The sequence below is a fragment of the Centruroides vittatus genome, unplaced genomic scaffold (genome assembly GCF_030686945.1).
Source record: "Centruroides vittatus isolate TY-2023 unplaced genomic scaffold, ASM3068694v2 contig_216, whole genome shotgun sequence".
Taxonomy (NCBI): domain Eukaryota; kingdom Metazoa; phylum Arthropoda; class Arachnida; order Scorpiones; family Buthidae; genus Centruroides; species Centruroides vittatus.
The window spans coordinates 580,002-596,666 of NW_027121347.1; the positions used below are offsets into that span (position 1 = coordinate 580,002).

The 16,665-nt window shown below is 35.3% G+C and overlaps 1 protein-coding gene across 1 annotated transcript; it reads right to left on the reverse strand.

Moving 5' to 3' along the window:
• Nucleotides 1-13,229: 13,229 nt before the first annotated feature.
• On the reverse strand, nt 13,230-14,738 carry LOC136970766 (proline-rich protein 36-like; the record flags this gene model as incomplete). The annotated part of the gene is made up of 2 exons (XM_067265216.1): nt 13,551-14,738; nt 13,230-13,451 (listed from the first exon to the last, which is right to left on the reverse strand). Coding segments are annotated over exons 1-2 (1,410 nt in total), but the record flags the coding sequence as incomplete, so codon positions are not given.
• Between the last annotated feature and the right edge of the window lie 1,927 nt (nt 14,739-16,665).

The following is a 16,665-nucleotide window of genomic DNA, read 5'->3' on the forward strand; positions in this document are numbered from 1 at the left end:
GTTTCTCTTCCGCAATTACTGCTTCAATTGCTACTTATTTACATAAATATATTTTGTGTTCGTGATGAATGAATGGAATTGTGAATTCTTGTTAATAAGCAACAATTTCAATATATTTCAGTTTTATTTGAGAAATCAGTAATGTTTCTGGATTTTTGGGAATCTAAAGAATGGTATCTAATAAGATACCAATCCTTATTAATTTACATAATTCCTTAGTTCACTGAATCGACTTCAGCAGCAAAGTATAAACACTTCCCTCTTTTTTGTTCGTAAAATTATTAAAAATATTGTTCTTAAAACATTTTTATATTACGAATTACTTATTTTAAGCATTTATTTTTATTAAGTTATTAAAGGTATTTTTGCACCAAAATAACACGAGTTATGAAAACGTAAGAATAAAATAAAAACAATGACCGGAATATACGTAATTTTTGTTATTTAACTTGTAGATCTTTTTGAATGAAACTTCGAAGTAACATTACGTTTGGTTTAGTGATTGCATTACCGGTAACCGGTTTACCGGTAATTAATTTTTTTACCGGTATTTCGGTTAAAAAGACTTCTTAATTAACCCGATATTTATTTTCCTAAAATTCCCACGGGATTACCTGTGGAAAGCAGATTTCTTTCTTGTCTTCCCCATACCACAGCCAAAAAACTGTGAAGGTGGTGATGGGTTATTCCATTTGTAATTTAAAGTTATTAAAGAAATTTTTTAGTTTTTTTCATAACTTGATTTATTGTATTATACTCCAAAATCAACACTCGTTTTTGGAGTATAATACAGGAGAATAACCCAGAAAAAGTGAACAAATCTAAGTCACACGAAATATTTAATAACGTTAACAAAAATATAATTTTGAATAGGATTGTAGAAATAATCAAGCACTTATCAGAAAACGAAAAGGAATCATGACTTGCGGATGTCACTGAAATTAGTTCAGATTCAGATTCTAGTGAAAGGTGTTCATTGTTTACCACATCAACTTCTCACGTCAACACGAGAACAATGTGCGCAATAGAAAAGTCAAATTTAACAATGAAAGAGAAATTCAACTTATTCATTAAACATAAAACGAGCGTAGACACCGATAATAATAACATACACTCATCCCTCGATTTACACGGTAGATACGTTCCTAGAAAAATCGCGCAAACCAAAACCGTGTAAAATGAGACGTAACATTTCGTTGTTCGAAATAATTCAAACAATGCTTATTTACATTCTATTGGATGTTGTTTATGACCTCAGCAAGTTTCTTAATTTTACATTCAATAGAAGTTTATATTTGAAACCATTTTTTTGGTTCCTATCTGTAGAGATAGTGTATTGGATCGAAAAACTCGTGAATGTATTTGAGTATTTACGGTAACTGATACAAATCTCAGAGAAGGACAGGTTTCTAGACAGATGTGCATGAGAATAACCCGCAAACGGCTACCAACAGCTGTCTCAAATGAATTACTTCTTAGAGCAAAAAATACAAGGAACGTATCTTTAAAAGGTTTTCAATACTCTAATGACAGTACGTTTAACTAGTATTGATTCCGAGAGAGCTTTTTCTAATACACATTAGGTGTAGATTAGACAACGAAGAGCTTAAATGTCTCATGTCTTTTAGAGCCTACATTCGAAATAAAGAGAAACATAATTAATTATCAGCATTATTTCAATGCCTGTTATCTATATATATAATCGAGACGAGTTGATAATAATAATAATAATAATAATAATAATCAGCGCAGAGCCCAAACGGTTAGGAGTTGAAAGTTGAAATTTGGTACACAGTTAGGGTGCGTCACGAGAATGCACGCTAAGAAGGGATTTTTCGAAATTCCTTCCCACGGGGGAGAGGGACAGGAATAAGGTTTAACACTTCCATCAACAATGGAAGTGTTACGTAACAATGGAAGTGTTACGTAACAATGGAAGTGTTAAGTAACAACGGAAGTGTTAAGTAACAATGGAAGTGTCAACAATGGAAGTGTTTCGTAACAATAGAATTGTTAAGAGAAAGCGACGTGCAAGACGCAGATGCAGTTTTCTTCGTTTCTGCGGGAAATCGAACATATTTTTAGACTCATCTAAAAATTCTCTAATTAGTCTGGAAACAGGGGAACCCAATTCTTGCATTCTGTGAAAACGGGTAAGGTTGACTATAATGTAATAATCTTAATTTTCACTATCGTTAATTTTGCCGGAGCAACGCCGGGCCACCCGGTAGTGTCATAATAATTGCTATTACAAGAATGTTTTTGTTTGTCTAAACTGATAGAAAACTTGAAAATGGATGGTTGTCCAATAATTCTGTCAGTAATTCAATTTCGTTTTAAATCTTTGTTAATACGAATTTACCGCTAGATTACCGATAAACCAAATATCCCGAATATAATTACCAAATTACCGGTAATTTAATACCCGGTAAATTTGCAACTACTAGTTTGGTTTTCAAATGAAGCTGGCACTAAACCGAATGTGGAACTACACCAGGATATCCCAAACAGTAAGAATTATATATAGTTACAAGTTTTGTTGCGCAATTCGGCGGTTGCAATGACGTTTGTAATGCAAAATGGCACATTTTGCAGATTGCTGAAAAACAAAATTACGCTATTTAATACTTGCGACGAAGATTCGCAAATATGTTGGCATCTTATGAGAAGAACGGTACTTTGGATAGGGTTGATGTAATAAAACCATCTAAAACTTAAATGATCCGTCAAGAAGTGTTTTTCGCGTAGACTTTTTATGGAAATCTGACTTGTATTTAGCGTTAGGCACGCGAAGTAAACACGCAAAATTTCTCGTGGCCAGACTCTAAACTACCCTGGAAAACCCGTAGTGGAACTTTTGAGACATATAATGTCTATTACTATCTAAAGTTCATAAAGGTTAAAGAATAAACAAGAAAGTATGGCATTATACGGTTGGTTGCGCATTTATGTGCAGTACTTACTGTGCTGCTTTGTGCTGTTGTACTAATGTACTGTACTTGCAACGTCACTTTGAAAAGACGTCTATCGAGTTACAAAATTTCATTTTGTAGTATGTAGAAAGATCTATTTTACAGTAACATAACCTTATCATTTAGGAGTGAAGTTTTCTCGCACCAAGTTTTACTCGTTTCAAATTACGTTACTGCGGTTAGTCCAATTTCTCATGACCAGTGCTGTAACTAGCCATTCTTGTGCCCTGTGCAAGAATTTGCATTTAGACCCCTTGATTAATTAGGTTTGTGGAAATAATAAAACAAATACATGCATTTTTGGCCCCCTTCCAAGTGGGCCCTGTGCAAGTGCACCTGTTGCACTTGCCTAGTTAAGGCACTGCTTATGAATATCTCTAATTAACGTGCGATGTGTACTGCTGATCAAATCAATGAAGTACTTTGTTTTTAATTTATAAAATTTTATTTTATTTTTAATACATTTAACAGTAAAATTAGTCAAAAAGATAAAAGAAACTTCCCAATTACAAAAAAATAAAAATTTAAACATTAATTTTAAAATAAACCTTTCTTAATCAGAGATATCAATTATTATAATATAGTTTTATAATTGATGTTTCAGTTTGAATTTTGTATTCAGACGTACATTTTGTTTATTCATTCTCACTTTCACTGTTTTTCTCTTCATCCGGAGATTCAGTTGAGAAATGTCTTATTTTCATTAACAATTCCTGCAGGATTGGAAGTAAGGAAGACGATCTTAATTTCCTTATACGTTCCTGCATGGTTCGAGTTAAGCGTTCTTCTTCCATGAAAAATTCCTCCGGGGTTAGATTTAAGAAATTTATTGTTCGCATTTGTGGTTTCTGCAGGGTTTGTGTTGAGAGACTTGCTAGTTGCATTGACAGTTTCTGCAGGATTGGAATAAAGAAAGATTCTGCTTGCGTTTGTGGTTCCTGTGAGGTCTGAGTTAAGAAATGTCCTACTTGCACTAATAGTTCCTGCAGGATTATATTTGAAGAACTTCTTGTTTCTATCTGCGGTTCCTGCAGAGTTTCACTTGAGGAAGGTCCTGCTTGCATCCATGGTTTCTGTAAAGTTTGAGTCGAGGAATGTCTTGTTTGTATTTGTGGTTCATGCAGGGTTTGTGTTGAAGGTTTTGATTGCATTTGAGGTTCCTGCAAGGTTTGCAGTGAGGAAAGTCCTTGCATTTGAGGTTCCTGCAAGGTTTGCAGTGAGGAAGGTCCTTCTTGCTCTTGTGGTTCCTGAGGGGTTAGTAATGAAAAATGTTTTGCTTGCATCAATCGTTTCCGCAGGGTTTGAGTTGAAGAATGTCTTGCTTGTATGCATGATTTTTTTACGGTTTCAATTGAATAAGGTTTTTGTTTTAAATGATGATGTTTACAATGCATTTTATCGCATAGATCATAGCGGGAACGAGGTCTTTCAGATTTGTGTACTGTTTTTACATGCGTTTGTAACTTTATTTCACTTTCAAATTTTTGAGTAAAACCTGTACATTTATGAGGTCGTTTTTCCGTATGCTCTGTCTTGTGCTCTTGCTCTTTTTGTTGCTGGTGATCTTTCTGGTTCTCTTTTTGGTGCTCTTTCAAACTTCTTTCATGTCTGTATCCGTGGTTGCATATTTCACATACACAATGTTTTAGTCCCTGGTGGGTTTTCGTGTCTCCTTCTAAATTTTTTGAATTTGGAAAAGTCTCTGGGAATTTTTCACTCTTGTATCTTTCTTGTACTTGAGTCATCTGATGGTGAACATATGAACTTCCTTCAGGAAATGTCATTCCGCAAGCGTCACATCGAAATTCCATTTTTCTCTACTTGGAGGCTCTGTACAAAGGAATAAACGGCTTATGAGTTAGGAATGAGTTTTGAACAATGGTTTTCAGAACGTAATAAACACTGATTTCCTTATTCATTCTTCTATTCGATAAAGGAATGAATCAGGAAATCACTTACTTTATTACGCATAAAGTAATAGAGAATTAGTGCACATCACCACTAATTGTCTGTGATTACTTAAGTTAAACATTCCATAATTCTTTTAGTTGTCAAAATACCATTAAAACATAATAAATAAATAAGAAAATACGTGTTGTAACTGATATAACTGATAATATAAACGTATTAACTGCAGCTTAAATTATAAATTTAAGTATTATTATACTTACACAAATCTTTACAAGGCACCAATCTCTACGTTTTCTCTACGTCTTCAAGTATTGCTTTCACTGCTTAATTACCATAAATGTACTTTCCGTTCGTGATGAAGGAACAGAATTTTGAATTTTTTTCGTTAATAAATAACAATTATATTTTTGTTTCTGTTTTCTGGAGGAATTAATAACGTTTGTAGATTTTGGCAGTAGATTGGTAGATTATTAATTTACATAATTCGTTAGTTCAATGAATCGACTTTAGCAGCAAAGTCAAAACAATTTTCCCTTTTTTTACTGTTGAAATGATTTAAAAAGATTGTTCAAAAATAAAATTTACTTATATTACGTATTAATTGTGTTAAAAATGTATTGAATTTAATGAACTATTCTTGTCTTGTATCAGCTAGTTAGGTAAGAGCGTCTAGACTATATTATCCCGTGGTAAAGTGTGACGTAATTGTCGTGTAATAGTAGTCGTATTCACAGATGATCGTTGTCCGAGGGATAACGCCTTTAAGGGTAACTAGCCACTATGTAGGGGTTACAGATGTGGAAAAACCCCTAAAAACCCGTCTGTCCGCAAACCCACCATCAAACTCCGAGTGTTCAGGGAACAGAACAGCTTAGGCACTGACGGAACTGAACTATTCTCGTGAAAATAGGTCATTGTCTGGTGAAGTGACATTAATTGCAAACAAGTCGGTTTAGAGTCCAGTAACTACACAGGTACATCAAGTGCTCAGTAGAATGCCCTGGACGAACAAGGCTTTCTCGTGGAATTGCCAGAAGAGTAAGTGACCGGACATTTCGCCGAAAGTTAAACGATCGAGCAGAGTAGGTAATTTTAATAAAATCATGTGCCGAATTTGTTATAGTATTGTTAATAGTAAGAAGAAATCTGCATCAACATCCTCAGTTCAACTTTAACTATTGGTTGATAGGTTTCTTGTTTAGTCATACAATTGCCCTCAAGGCTTTTTAAGCGTTAGTATTTTTGACAGTCGAAAATGAAACACTGATACAAGGCCTTCTACGGATTACAGACTCTATAAGGATGACACAGAGGTTGAGTATATAATAACAATAACTCAGTTTGTTTCGGGTCTGGTTTCAAAATTAAAAGAAGAACGGCCGCATTAAGAATTGAAAATTCAGATGGTAACATCAGCAGCGATATTGAGAAATCCAAATATTCAGATATATAACACTAAATAACGTCAATCATTGCAAAATGAAGTCTCACAAAATCGATTTTTTGAGAGGAATTGCCCATAATATTTAATGAACACTTCCAAATAATAGGCACCGTCACATAACACCAACAGCGCTTTCCAAAATTTAACCCTTGTGTCCTCGTCCTGGAAAGTGGTTTAGTGGGTTATACTCGGTTGACACCGGTGACTGTGTATTATACCAAACCAGAGTCAAGGCATAGCAATCAAAACAAGTCAAAAATTAAATGTGTGTCAGCGTGTGTGTCTGTATTCAGGATTTCCTAACAATATGACATGTATTCAATATAGTGGCCTTCTGTAGTGTGATGTAGATATGTGTTTCTTCTCCCGGCTTCTGTAGTGTGATGTATGTGTAATGTCCCCGGCTTTTGTGTAATGTGTGTGGTATGACACATGTAGAGAAGAGAGCGACAGGTGCAATAAGGTCTATCCTCGACAGATGAATTATTTCCTGGGCGAGTTCCGCCAGGAAATAAGTTCGCCATCTTTACGTGGAAGGTTAATCTTTCTATGGCTGATTTGGATGATGTTGTTTATGATTAGTAAGTGTTGTTCTTGTTTTCCTTTGGAGTTACTGAAGATTTGTGTGAGTCCAATGTACAACTCCAAAAAATATGTGAGTACTGGGATGACATATGTGTTTATTGTCTAACGGTGTGTTTTGCATTTAACTGTGTTCTGAGAATAGCATTTAACTTACTTTGGTATTCTTTAATTAATATTTCCTTTGTTTGTGTATTTTCTGTTAGTTTGGCCTGTTAGAATCCTAAATACTATGTACATTTGTACAATGTACATTTTTTAAAAATACACAGATACTGCATACTTTTCAGCGGGAACAACCTGGTATTTCCTCGAAACGATGTTACAAGAGCTAGTATTCAGAGGACTCTGTAGCTTTAACCAATAATCCAATTGGCACAAAAATGTAAGTACGCGCTCTTCAAGGAAAGCGGAAAATGATTTTGCAAAGAAAAATTTTATTTCCAAAATTCTTCGCAACGGATAAAGTGGCGCTGCAAGCAACTGTAATAATGTTACAACTAAAGGGACATCACGTGGAATCAGTTGCGGTCGGCCATTGTATATGCTACACATAGTTTTCTAGTTTTATCTAACTATGTGGAACATATTGAACAATCTTCTCTGCATCACTAAGCAATCTGCACAGCAGATACTGGTACGTTTCCATATCAACAAATAAATGCTTTTTCACTTTTGTGTTTCAATTGTTTCGTTCCGCAGCGATTGTCGTTCTTTGTAAAAAAGAGCAAAAGATCTATAAACTCATTTCAAACAAGCAGCAACAAACTTCACACTAATTTTCTTATAATTAAACAAGTGCGGCAGCCGGATAACCGAGCGGTCAAGGTGGCAGTTTACTGCTCTGGGGGACCCGGATCGAATCCTAACGGGTCGAATAATCCCCAGGAATTTTTCGGGGGGTGGTCCGTTCCGATATGTCGGGCTCGTCCCTCACCACCCGGTCGCCCCATTGTGGGGCTGGCCGAACCCATAATGGGCCTTCTAAAGGAGGCCCTCTTAGTGCCCACAGGGCGGAAAGAGTTAAAAAAACAAGTGCATTTGATATTAATAAAGCGAAATGAAACTTTTGTGATCATTATTCTATAGATGTTTGTATATCGTTTAAAAAATTTCCTTATGGTATGTAGGATTCGAAATTGTGAGTTTAGTGGTTCGTGAGATCACAAAGGTTGGCGACCGCTGGTATAGGATGTCCCAAACTGATAGAGGCATCTCTTTTTTCAGCAGTTAAATTGCAAAAAATATGCAAAATAGCACACAGGATAGTATAAAACACAGCACTGCAGTAGATTAAGGGTGAATTTCTACAGAATACTGTTGTGAAATACATGTTAAATTAAAAGTTTTATTATTGAAAAAAAAGAAAAATCACTTTCATCATTTTCTGGCAAATTACGTCAGTTCTAGTGGAGAGTATGAAACGTAATGCAATCTAGAAGACACCCTGCTCTGAATTTCTATCAAAAATACTAATTCGCAGGTAAACTTAGCAATTCTACAATGATTCTGAGGAAAATTGCATTTCATCTAGCCATAAATGTGTCAAAATCTATACAGAATTATTTACAAAATTAGAAAACGAAACAAATTCTGCCTCTAAATAAGAGCCACAAAGACAAGCCTTTAGTCGGTGTAGAATTAGTAATGTGGCCCTCTTTTTAAAGTTTGGGGACTCCTGTGTAGGATATCAGCAAGTTCTAAATATGAGGTATGCACCTAATGTCATTTGCAGAAAAATTGAAGGAAAATTTTTTCACTTTTCGAGAAGATAATCAATCCACTCTTAATGCAGAATTTATTAGGGACTAGTTTTTAGCAAATGACGTGCATGTTATTTACTGGCCACATGTTCTCTTGACGTTAATCGCATAGAAAACATGTTTGGTGTCTTAGCAAGAAAAGTATGTAGGAATGAAAAGCAATATACATCAGTAGAATCTGTAAAACTGGCAATAACTGATGCTTGACACGAAATCACAGATGAAAACAATGCCAGATAGAGTATAGGAATAATTAATAAACATGGTGGACATACTGTTTATTAATAATACATAAAATCACTTATTTAAATATTGAAGTGGCGCTATCATTTTGGAACTAGTATAGCCGATACAACATTGTGAAAATTCATTATCATCACATCATATGATTATAGTCAAATTTTCTTTTATTGTTTTGTAATGTGCTTATTATTTTTTATCCTCATTATTTCACAATGGGGGTATCATTTCAGAACGGACTACACGTATAAAGGCCACCACACACGTTCAGGAAATCATTTGAGGAATAACTGTGCAGGCCTGGCCTCGAGGAAATTCAATATTTCCTGTCGTTCACACACGAGGAGGAAAATCTCTCAGTTAGTCAGTCGGCCATGGCATCCGATGACGACGTACTGGCTGTTCTTGGATGTTTATTGGCAACAAATTGTATTAAAACTCGCGGGAAAAACATGTGCGCAGAAGTCTGTGTAAAAAGTAGTAGTAGTGGTTGGGGTAGAACTGATCACAAAATTAATTTTTCAAAAAAAATCTTAGGCTATAGATTCTGTTAAAAAGCATCAATTACCAGAGAAAGATCAACGGCAAGTCAATTTTACTACCAAAAAATTCAAGGCTTAGATTTTATAGACGAAAAACCCATTGCATATAACTGGCTGGATCGAACATAGTAATTTACACAATTTATTAAACTAGTTAAGTAACGCTGTATCTGCGTGTAGTCGGAACGAAGCTGCTCGCACCTTTATTTTTTAGATTATAAGGGAAAAAAGAAACAAATAATCATTCGTTCTCAACAATATATTTGATTTCTATTGGATCATTTAAAGGTACAAATATAAGGTCAGAATAAGCCATTAATTAATTGCTATGTCGACGTCTCACGAAATTCTGTCTGTCACTATGGGCCTTGGACTTACAGATTGACTCGTAGCGATCTTTATTGTAACTCTTTAAAAATACTGAGCCAGTTATTTTTTTTCACATGACTCATTGTAACACAGGTAAGTCCGATAGCTGTCTCTTTTTCCCCTATATCTATTTTGATTTTTGGAAGAGTTAATCCCTGTGATTTATGTATAGTCATGGAGTGTGCTAAGGTAAGGGGAAACTGTCTTACGAGATCGCAATATACTGCCATCGTTCGAAGAGCGTGTTATGGGAATTACTGGAAACAGATTACCATAGATGAATTCCACTAAAATTAACAGAAAAAGAACTGGAGGGCGAGCATTAGGAGCATATATAATGTAGCGTATAGTTCCTAGTGAACCATTGACGAGACCTTCTTGCACTCATAAGTTGACTCTCGGAATGATTCTGGCATTAACTGAGAGATTCAAATAATTGGAGAGACCAAGAGCCGAGTCATCTTTGGACGAAGGCAGGGTTGCTTATATAGCATCTGAAGTGTTTTCAGATGCTATATAAGCAAGAGGGTACCCAGTTGACTGCAAGTAGTCCTCGTTGCTTTGTTTAACTTGCTCGTTTGTTGGATATAGCCGTTTGGAACTGATCAGGTTCATCTCTGGATAAATAGGCTCGATTTCTTGTCGTCAGAGTGTTCAGATCTGTATCGGAAAAATCACCCGAAGCTAGATGTTGTAAGACATCTGTGAAGGAACCATCTGCGCTATTTTGTATATGAGAATTTCTAAGTTTAATGAACTTCTCAAAAGAATCAAATGCGAATGTAATGTAACTAGACATTACATTGTAAAAAACACTCGAGTAGAGAGGAGTATCTTTAACAGGAGGAAGCTGACAAAAATCGCCAAACAAGTAGATAAAGAATCCATCAAACGGCTCATCTTTCTCGGGGTTTATCTCCCTCAATCTTCTCTCGATCATGTAAAGCATTCTTGAATCAATCATTGACATTTCATCGATGACGGTGAATTTGAGCGACTTCATCTCAATCTGGAATCTCCGTGCAGCTTCTCTTTTTAGAGATCGAAATTTCGTACTAACGATAGGAAGACGAAGAGAACGTAAAGCCATCAATATTGATCGCTGCTGCTCCACGTTTAAAAAAGAAAACTTATTTAAACTTATTATTCTATAAAGATTCTTTATGTTTGTTGTGTATCTAGTTAGCGATGACGTTTACCGTTTTAATGCTTGTCATTTTTTCCGACCACTAGATGACGCTTCTACACGTGCGTGCAGGAATCGACTAACACTTGACTTCGTGCATTCCTTGTCAACAAAATAACTCTGGAATGAGTTGTCCGATTTTGATGAAATTTTCTAGGACGACTCATCATCACTCAAGGATGAACTGATTAAAATTTCAACTCTAAAAAGTGATCCATACTGAAGAAAAACGCCTATCTCCAGTTCTACAAACACAGATTATTTTTGAGAGTTGAAATTTTAATCAGTTCATCCTTAAGTGATGATGAGTCGTCCTAGAAAATTTCATCAAAATCGGACAACTCATTCCAGAGTTATTTTGTTGACAAGGAATGCACGAAGTCAAGTATTAGTCGTCACTACGTTCCGACAATCATTTCTCAACGTATAAAGAATTATTACTATTTCAAGGTGGATAGATAGGAGGAAAAAGTCTTTTTAAAAACTCGATCTACAATTAGTTAGACATCGAACTTCTTGGGTGACAAAGATCAGATAATATTAAAAAGAATTGTTATTACCACAAATATTTTAAAAAGTATTGTTCTTTTTGCAATATTCTTAATTGAACAAAAACAGATATTTTCAAAATTAATACGTTGTATAGATATTTAATAAATTATTAACAAATATAATTTAAATAATTATTATATTAAACTATTTCTCTATTTTACTTCTTCGTATTGTTAAAATATTATGTTAAGTTGTCATGTTTTAATACAATATTAAAACATTAAAACAGGTATAGCCGAATTTTAAAAGTCCATTTATGGATTGAGAGATATTCAAGGTCAAAATTTAGTATGTAAAGTTTATGGTTTATTGCCGGTTGTCAGCTGGTCGCGCACCACATGTTAAAGAAACTTATGATTGCTCTCAGTTTACTTCAATCCCTACGATAATTTTTATTTTGATCTACACTACAAGCATTTAACATACATGATGTGACTAAATTTTTTAAAACACGAACGTGCGCACGTTTTAATCAGTTGCTGGATCCACATGTAGGCTGCTGGCTGCGTATTGGGTATTTTAAACGTTTCCTTTTGTCAATTATAACGTTAGAACATTCACTTAATTCCTTAAACTTGAGGGTTTAAAACTGCTTTTCACAGAACGTTCGAAGCACGTGATCAGTTCTGTGTTTTCGTGTCAGGCTTAATTAGTAAGACCTAAGACTCTGAGTTCAGTTTAGTTTTTCTAGAAAACACCTAATGCTAAAAAAATACGTATAATTCGTTTCAAAAAGTACTAAGTTCTCAGCAAACGATTGATTGAAATCGCATAGTAAAGCTAAACTACTAGGAAACCCGTACCCACAGATATGAGTCATAAAACGACTATTATTACCTAAAGTTGAAAGTGTTATTTCCAAACATGTCACCCAAGGGTGCAATTTTCGTTTTCGTCCCAAGCCCCATATGTCCCAAATTACGTTACTGCGGCTAGCATTATTATATATGATGTTTGCCCGTATTTAATGTGTGGTGTATACATTTGATCAAATCAATGGAGAGTTGTTTTCGAGTATTATTTTATTTATTTTCGAACATGATTGACAATAGAATCAATTTAATACACAAAAAAATTTCCAAATTACGAAAGAATTTTAACACATTAGTGTACAACTAGGAATTTTAACATACTTTGTGCTAATTATTTTAATATAATTTTTATAATTATGTTTTCAAAATTTTGTATTTTAGACATTTTGTTTATTTAGTTTCATATTTATTTTTTTCCCTCTTCGTCAGGGGTTTGAGTTGAGAAAGGATGCCTGAAAATAGAAAATGAGGGCAAAGGTCCTGCTTGCATTTGTTGGTCCTGCAAGGTTTGTGTTGAGGAAGGACCTGCTTGTGTTAATGGTTCATGCTGGTATGGAAAGATTGGAATTGAGAAAGATTCTGCAAGCCTGTCTACATCTTCCAGGCTTGGAGATGACGAAGTTCCTTCTAACGTTCTTAGTTCCTCCAGGGTTGGAGTTGATAAAGGTTCTGGTTGCTTTAGTGATTCCTCCAGGGTTGGGGTTGATAAAGGTTCTGGTTGCTTCAGTGGTTCCTGCAAGGTTTGTGTTGAGGAACGACCTGCTTGCGTTAATGGTTCCTGCTGGTCTGGAATTAACAACGGTATTGCTTGCTTTTGTGGTTTCTGGAAGATTGGAACTGAGAAAGATTCTAGGAGTGGAGATGGCGAAGTTCCTTCTAACATTCTTAGTTCCTCCAGTGTTGAGGTTGATAAAGGTTCTGGTTGCTTTAGTGGTTCCTCCAGGGTTGGGGTTGATAAAGGTTCTGGTTGCTTTAGTGGTTCCTCCAGGGTTGGGGTTGATAAAGGTTCTGGTTGCTTCAGTGGTTCCTGCAAGGTTTGTGTTGAGGAACGACCTGCTTGCGTTAATGGTTCCTGCTGGTCTGGAATTAACAACGGTATTGCTTGCTTTTGTGGTTTCTGGAAGATTGGAACTGAGAAAGATTCTAGGAGTGGAGATGGCGAAGTTCCTTCTAACATTCTTAGTTCCTCCAGTGTTGAGGTTGATAAAGGTTCTGGTTGCTTTAGTGGTTCCTCCAGGGTTGGGGTTGATAAAGGTTCTGGTTGCTTTAGTGGTTCCTCCAGGGTTGGGGTTGATAAAGGTTCTGGTTGCTTTAGTGGTTCCTGCAGGGTTTGTGTTGAGGAAGGACCTGCTTGTGTTAATGGTTCCTGCTGGTATGGAATTAACAACGGTATTGCTTGCATTTGTGGTTCCCGCAAGATTGGAACTGAGAAAGATTCTGCAAGCTTTTCTATGTCTTCCGGGTTTGGAGGTGACAAAGTTCCTTTTAACGTTCTTAGTCCCTCCAGGGTTGGGGTCGATAAAGGTCCTGGTTGCATTAGTGGTTCCTGCAAGGTTTGTGTTGAGAAACGACCTGCTTGCGTTAATGGTTCCTGCTGGTTTGAAATTGACAACGGTATCGTTTGCACTTGTGGTTCCTGCAAGACTGGAAATGGCAGAATATTTGCAAATACTTGTACTACGTCCAGGACTGGAGATGTGGAAGGTTCTGGTTGTTTTTGGGGTTCTTGCTGGATTGGAGCAGACGAAGTTCCTTCTAAAAGCCTTAGATACTCCGCGGTTGGAGTTAATGGAGGTTCTGGTTGCATTTGTGATTCCTGCAAGGTTCGTGTTGATGAAGAACCTGCTTGCATTAATGGTTCCTGCAGGGTTGGCCGTGAGAAAGGTTCTGTTTGCACCAATAGTTCCCGAATGGTTTTAGTTGAAACAGGTTCTCTATGTTTATGTAGAAGATGTTTACACTCTGTAAATAGTTTGTCGAATTTATCAATCGGCATTGGTTGCCCCCTTGATTCCTGCAGGATTTGCGTTGAAGAAGGCCCTACTTGTGTCTGTGGTTTCTGCAAAGCTTGAGATAAGAAAGGTCTTGCTCTCTTTCGTGATACCTGCCTGGCTTTAACTGAGGAAGATCCTGCTTGCACCTGTCGTACTTCCAAGATTTGAATTTCAGGTGAGGAAGGTCCTGGTTGCTTCTGTCGTACCTCCACGACTTCAATTTCGGGTGAGGAAGATTTTTCTTGTATCTGTGGTACTTCCAAAATTTTAATTTTAGGCGAGGAAGGTCCTGCTTGCATCCATGGTACCTCCAAGGGTTTAGATGCTTTCCTCACTAGTTTCTTCGAGGTTCGATGAAGTGTACAATGCATCTTATACGTTGTTATTTTATCAAACCCTTTATCACATATTTCACAAAGATAGTTAGAACTTTCAGATTTGTGTACAGTTTTTACGTGGTTTTGTAAATCTCCATCATTTTCAAATATCTGATTGCAAATTATACAGGTATATTGTTGTTGTCTTGTATGTGTTTTTTGATGCTCTTCGAAAGCTCTTCTTTCAGTGAATCCATGATTGCATATTTCACAAATATGCCAGCTCACTTCTGAGTGGATTGTTTTATGTACATCTAAAAGTCTTGAATCTTGAAGTACTAGTGAGCACCTACCGCACTCCAATGTCTTTCCTGCATGAGTCGTTTGATGATCAAGGTATGCACTTTCCTCAGAAAATATCATTCCACAATATGAACATCTATATTCCATTTTTTCTGCATTGGGAAGCAATAAAATACACATTAGTCGAGAATATGAGTTTTGAACAATAGATTCTAGTTAGTAATATACACCTAGAAGAATTAAATAAAGGGTTGAAACAGGTAATCGAAACGTAGTAGCAGTTAAGAAGTATGAAGTGCGTAATAAATTAAGTGATACAATGAAATAACATGACTTCCGGTTTATACCGAAAAATACTATATAACAATTTGGGCCTTCTGTTCTAAGGTTTCTACATGTAATCTCTTTCTCCAGATTAAGGAAAGATGGATGAACGACAGTGGAAATTTATGTCTACAAATTAACAATTTTAGATAACATTTTGGGGGCTGTGAACTATTTTCACTATCTAATACGTTAATTTCTAACACCAGCATTGATTACATTCTTCAGATTATTCATCTTATTAAAATTTCCAGGTTAATGTTACCTGTAGTAGCGAACATGGCGGCTCGTTTCTAAAACAGTGGGGATGCACGTTCTAACCTAATCTATTCTAATAAATTACCCCTATTCTAATAATTTGGTTGGCAATAATTATGGTAATTTATTAAAATAGGTTAAGTTAGGTTAGGTTAGAACGTGCATCCCCACTGTTTCAGAGACGAGCCGCCATGTTCGCTACTACACGTAACATTAACCAAAAAAACTTAATAATTCTCGTAATCAATGTGAAGAACCATAATGGAAAATATATAAAATAGAAGCAGTCACTTCTTCTGCACTCGTTTAAAGTACAGAAGAGCAGTAAGCAAAAGAAATGCTTATTTAGCTGCAATTCTGTACCATTAATCGAGATAAATATTGCATAATTTTTTTAGTTGACAAAATACCATTAAAACATAATTAATAGACAAGAAAATACGTTTTGTACCCGATAAATCTTCGAGTTAAACTAATCTAATTAAGATATAAAGAAATGCTTAATAATTATATTAAAGAAATCGGTAATTTTTAAATGTAATTCGAATTTAAAACATAAATTAAAGTGATTTTTATACTTACCGACAACTTGTTTTTTCAAAATTCACAAGGTGTCAATTTTCACGTATCTCCTTCCCAAGCGTTGGTTCAGCTGCTGCTTAATTACCATAAATACACTTTAGTTGTGTTTGTGATAAATGAATGAAATTTTGAACTTTTTGTTAATAATCAATAGATTTTATTTCATTTTAGTTTCGTGGAACTAACAATGTATGAGGATTTTTAGCAAAAGATTGATGTATCATTAATTTACATAATTTGTTATTTTACTGAATCGATTTTGGCCTCAAAGTAAAAGCAATTCCCTTTTTTAATTTTAAAATTATTTGAAAGTGTTGTTTTTTAAATATAATTTTGTTATATTTCGAATTAATTGTTTTAGAAATTTGACGAGTGAATTGAAAATATTCGCGTTAAGATATCGCATGGTAAATTCGGATATTTCTTTTTACAGATTAATCTTGGTATTTAGTAAAATTTATTTAAACATTTTTACGTGTTACCAAAATTCCTTTTAACCGTAGGTAAGTAATCA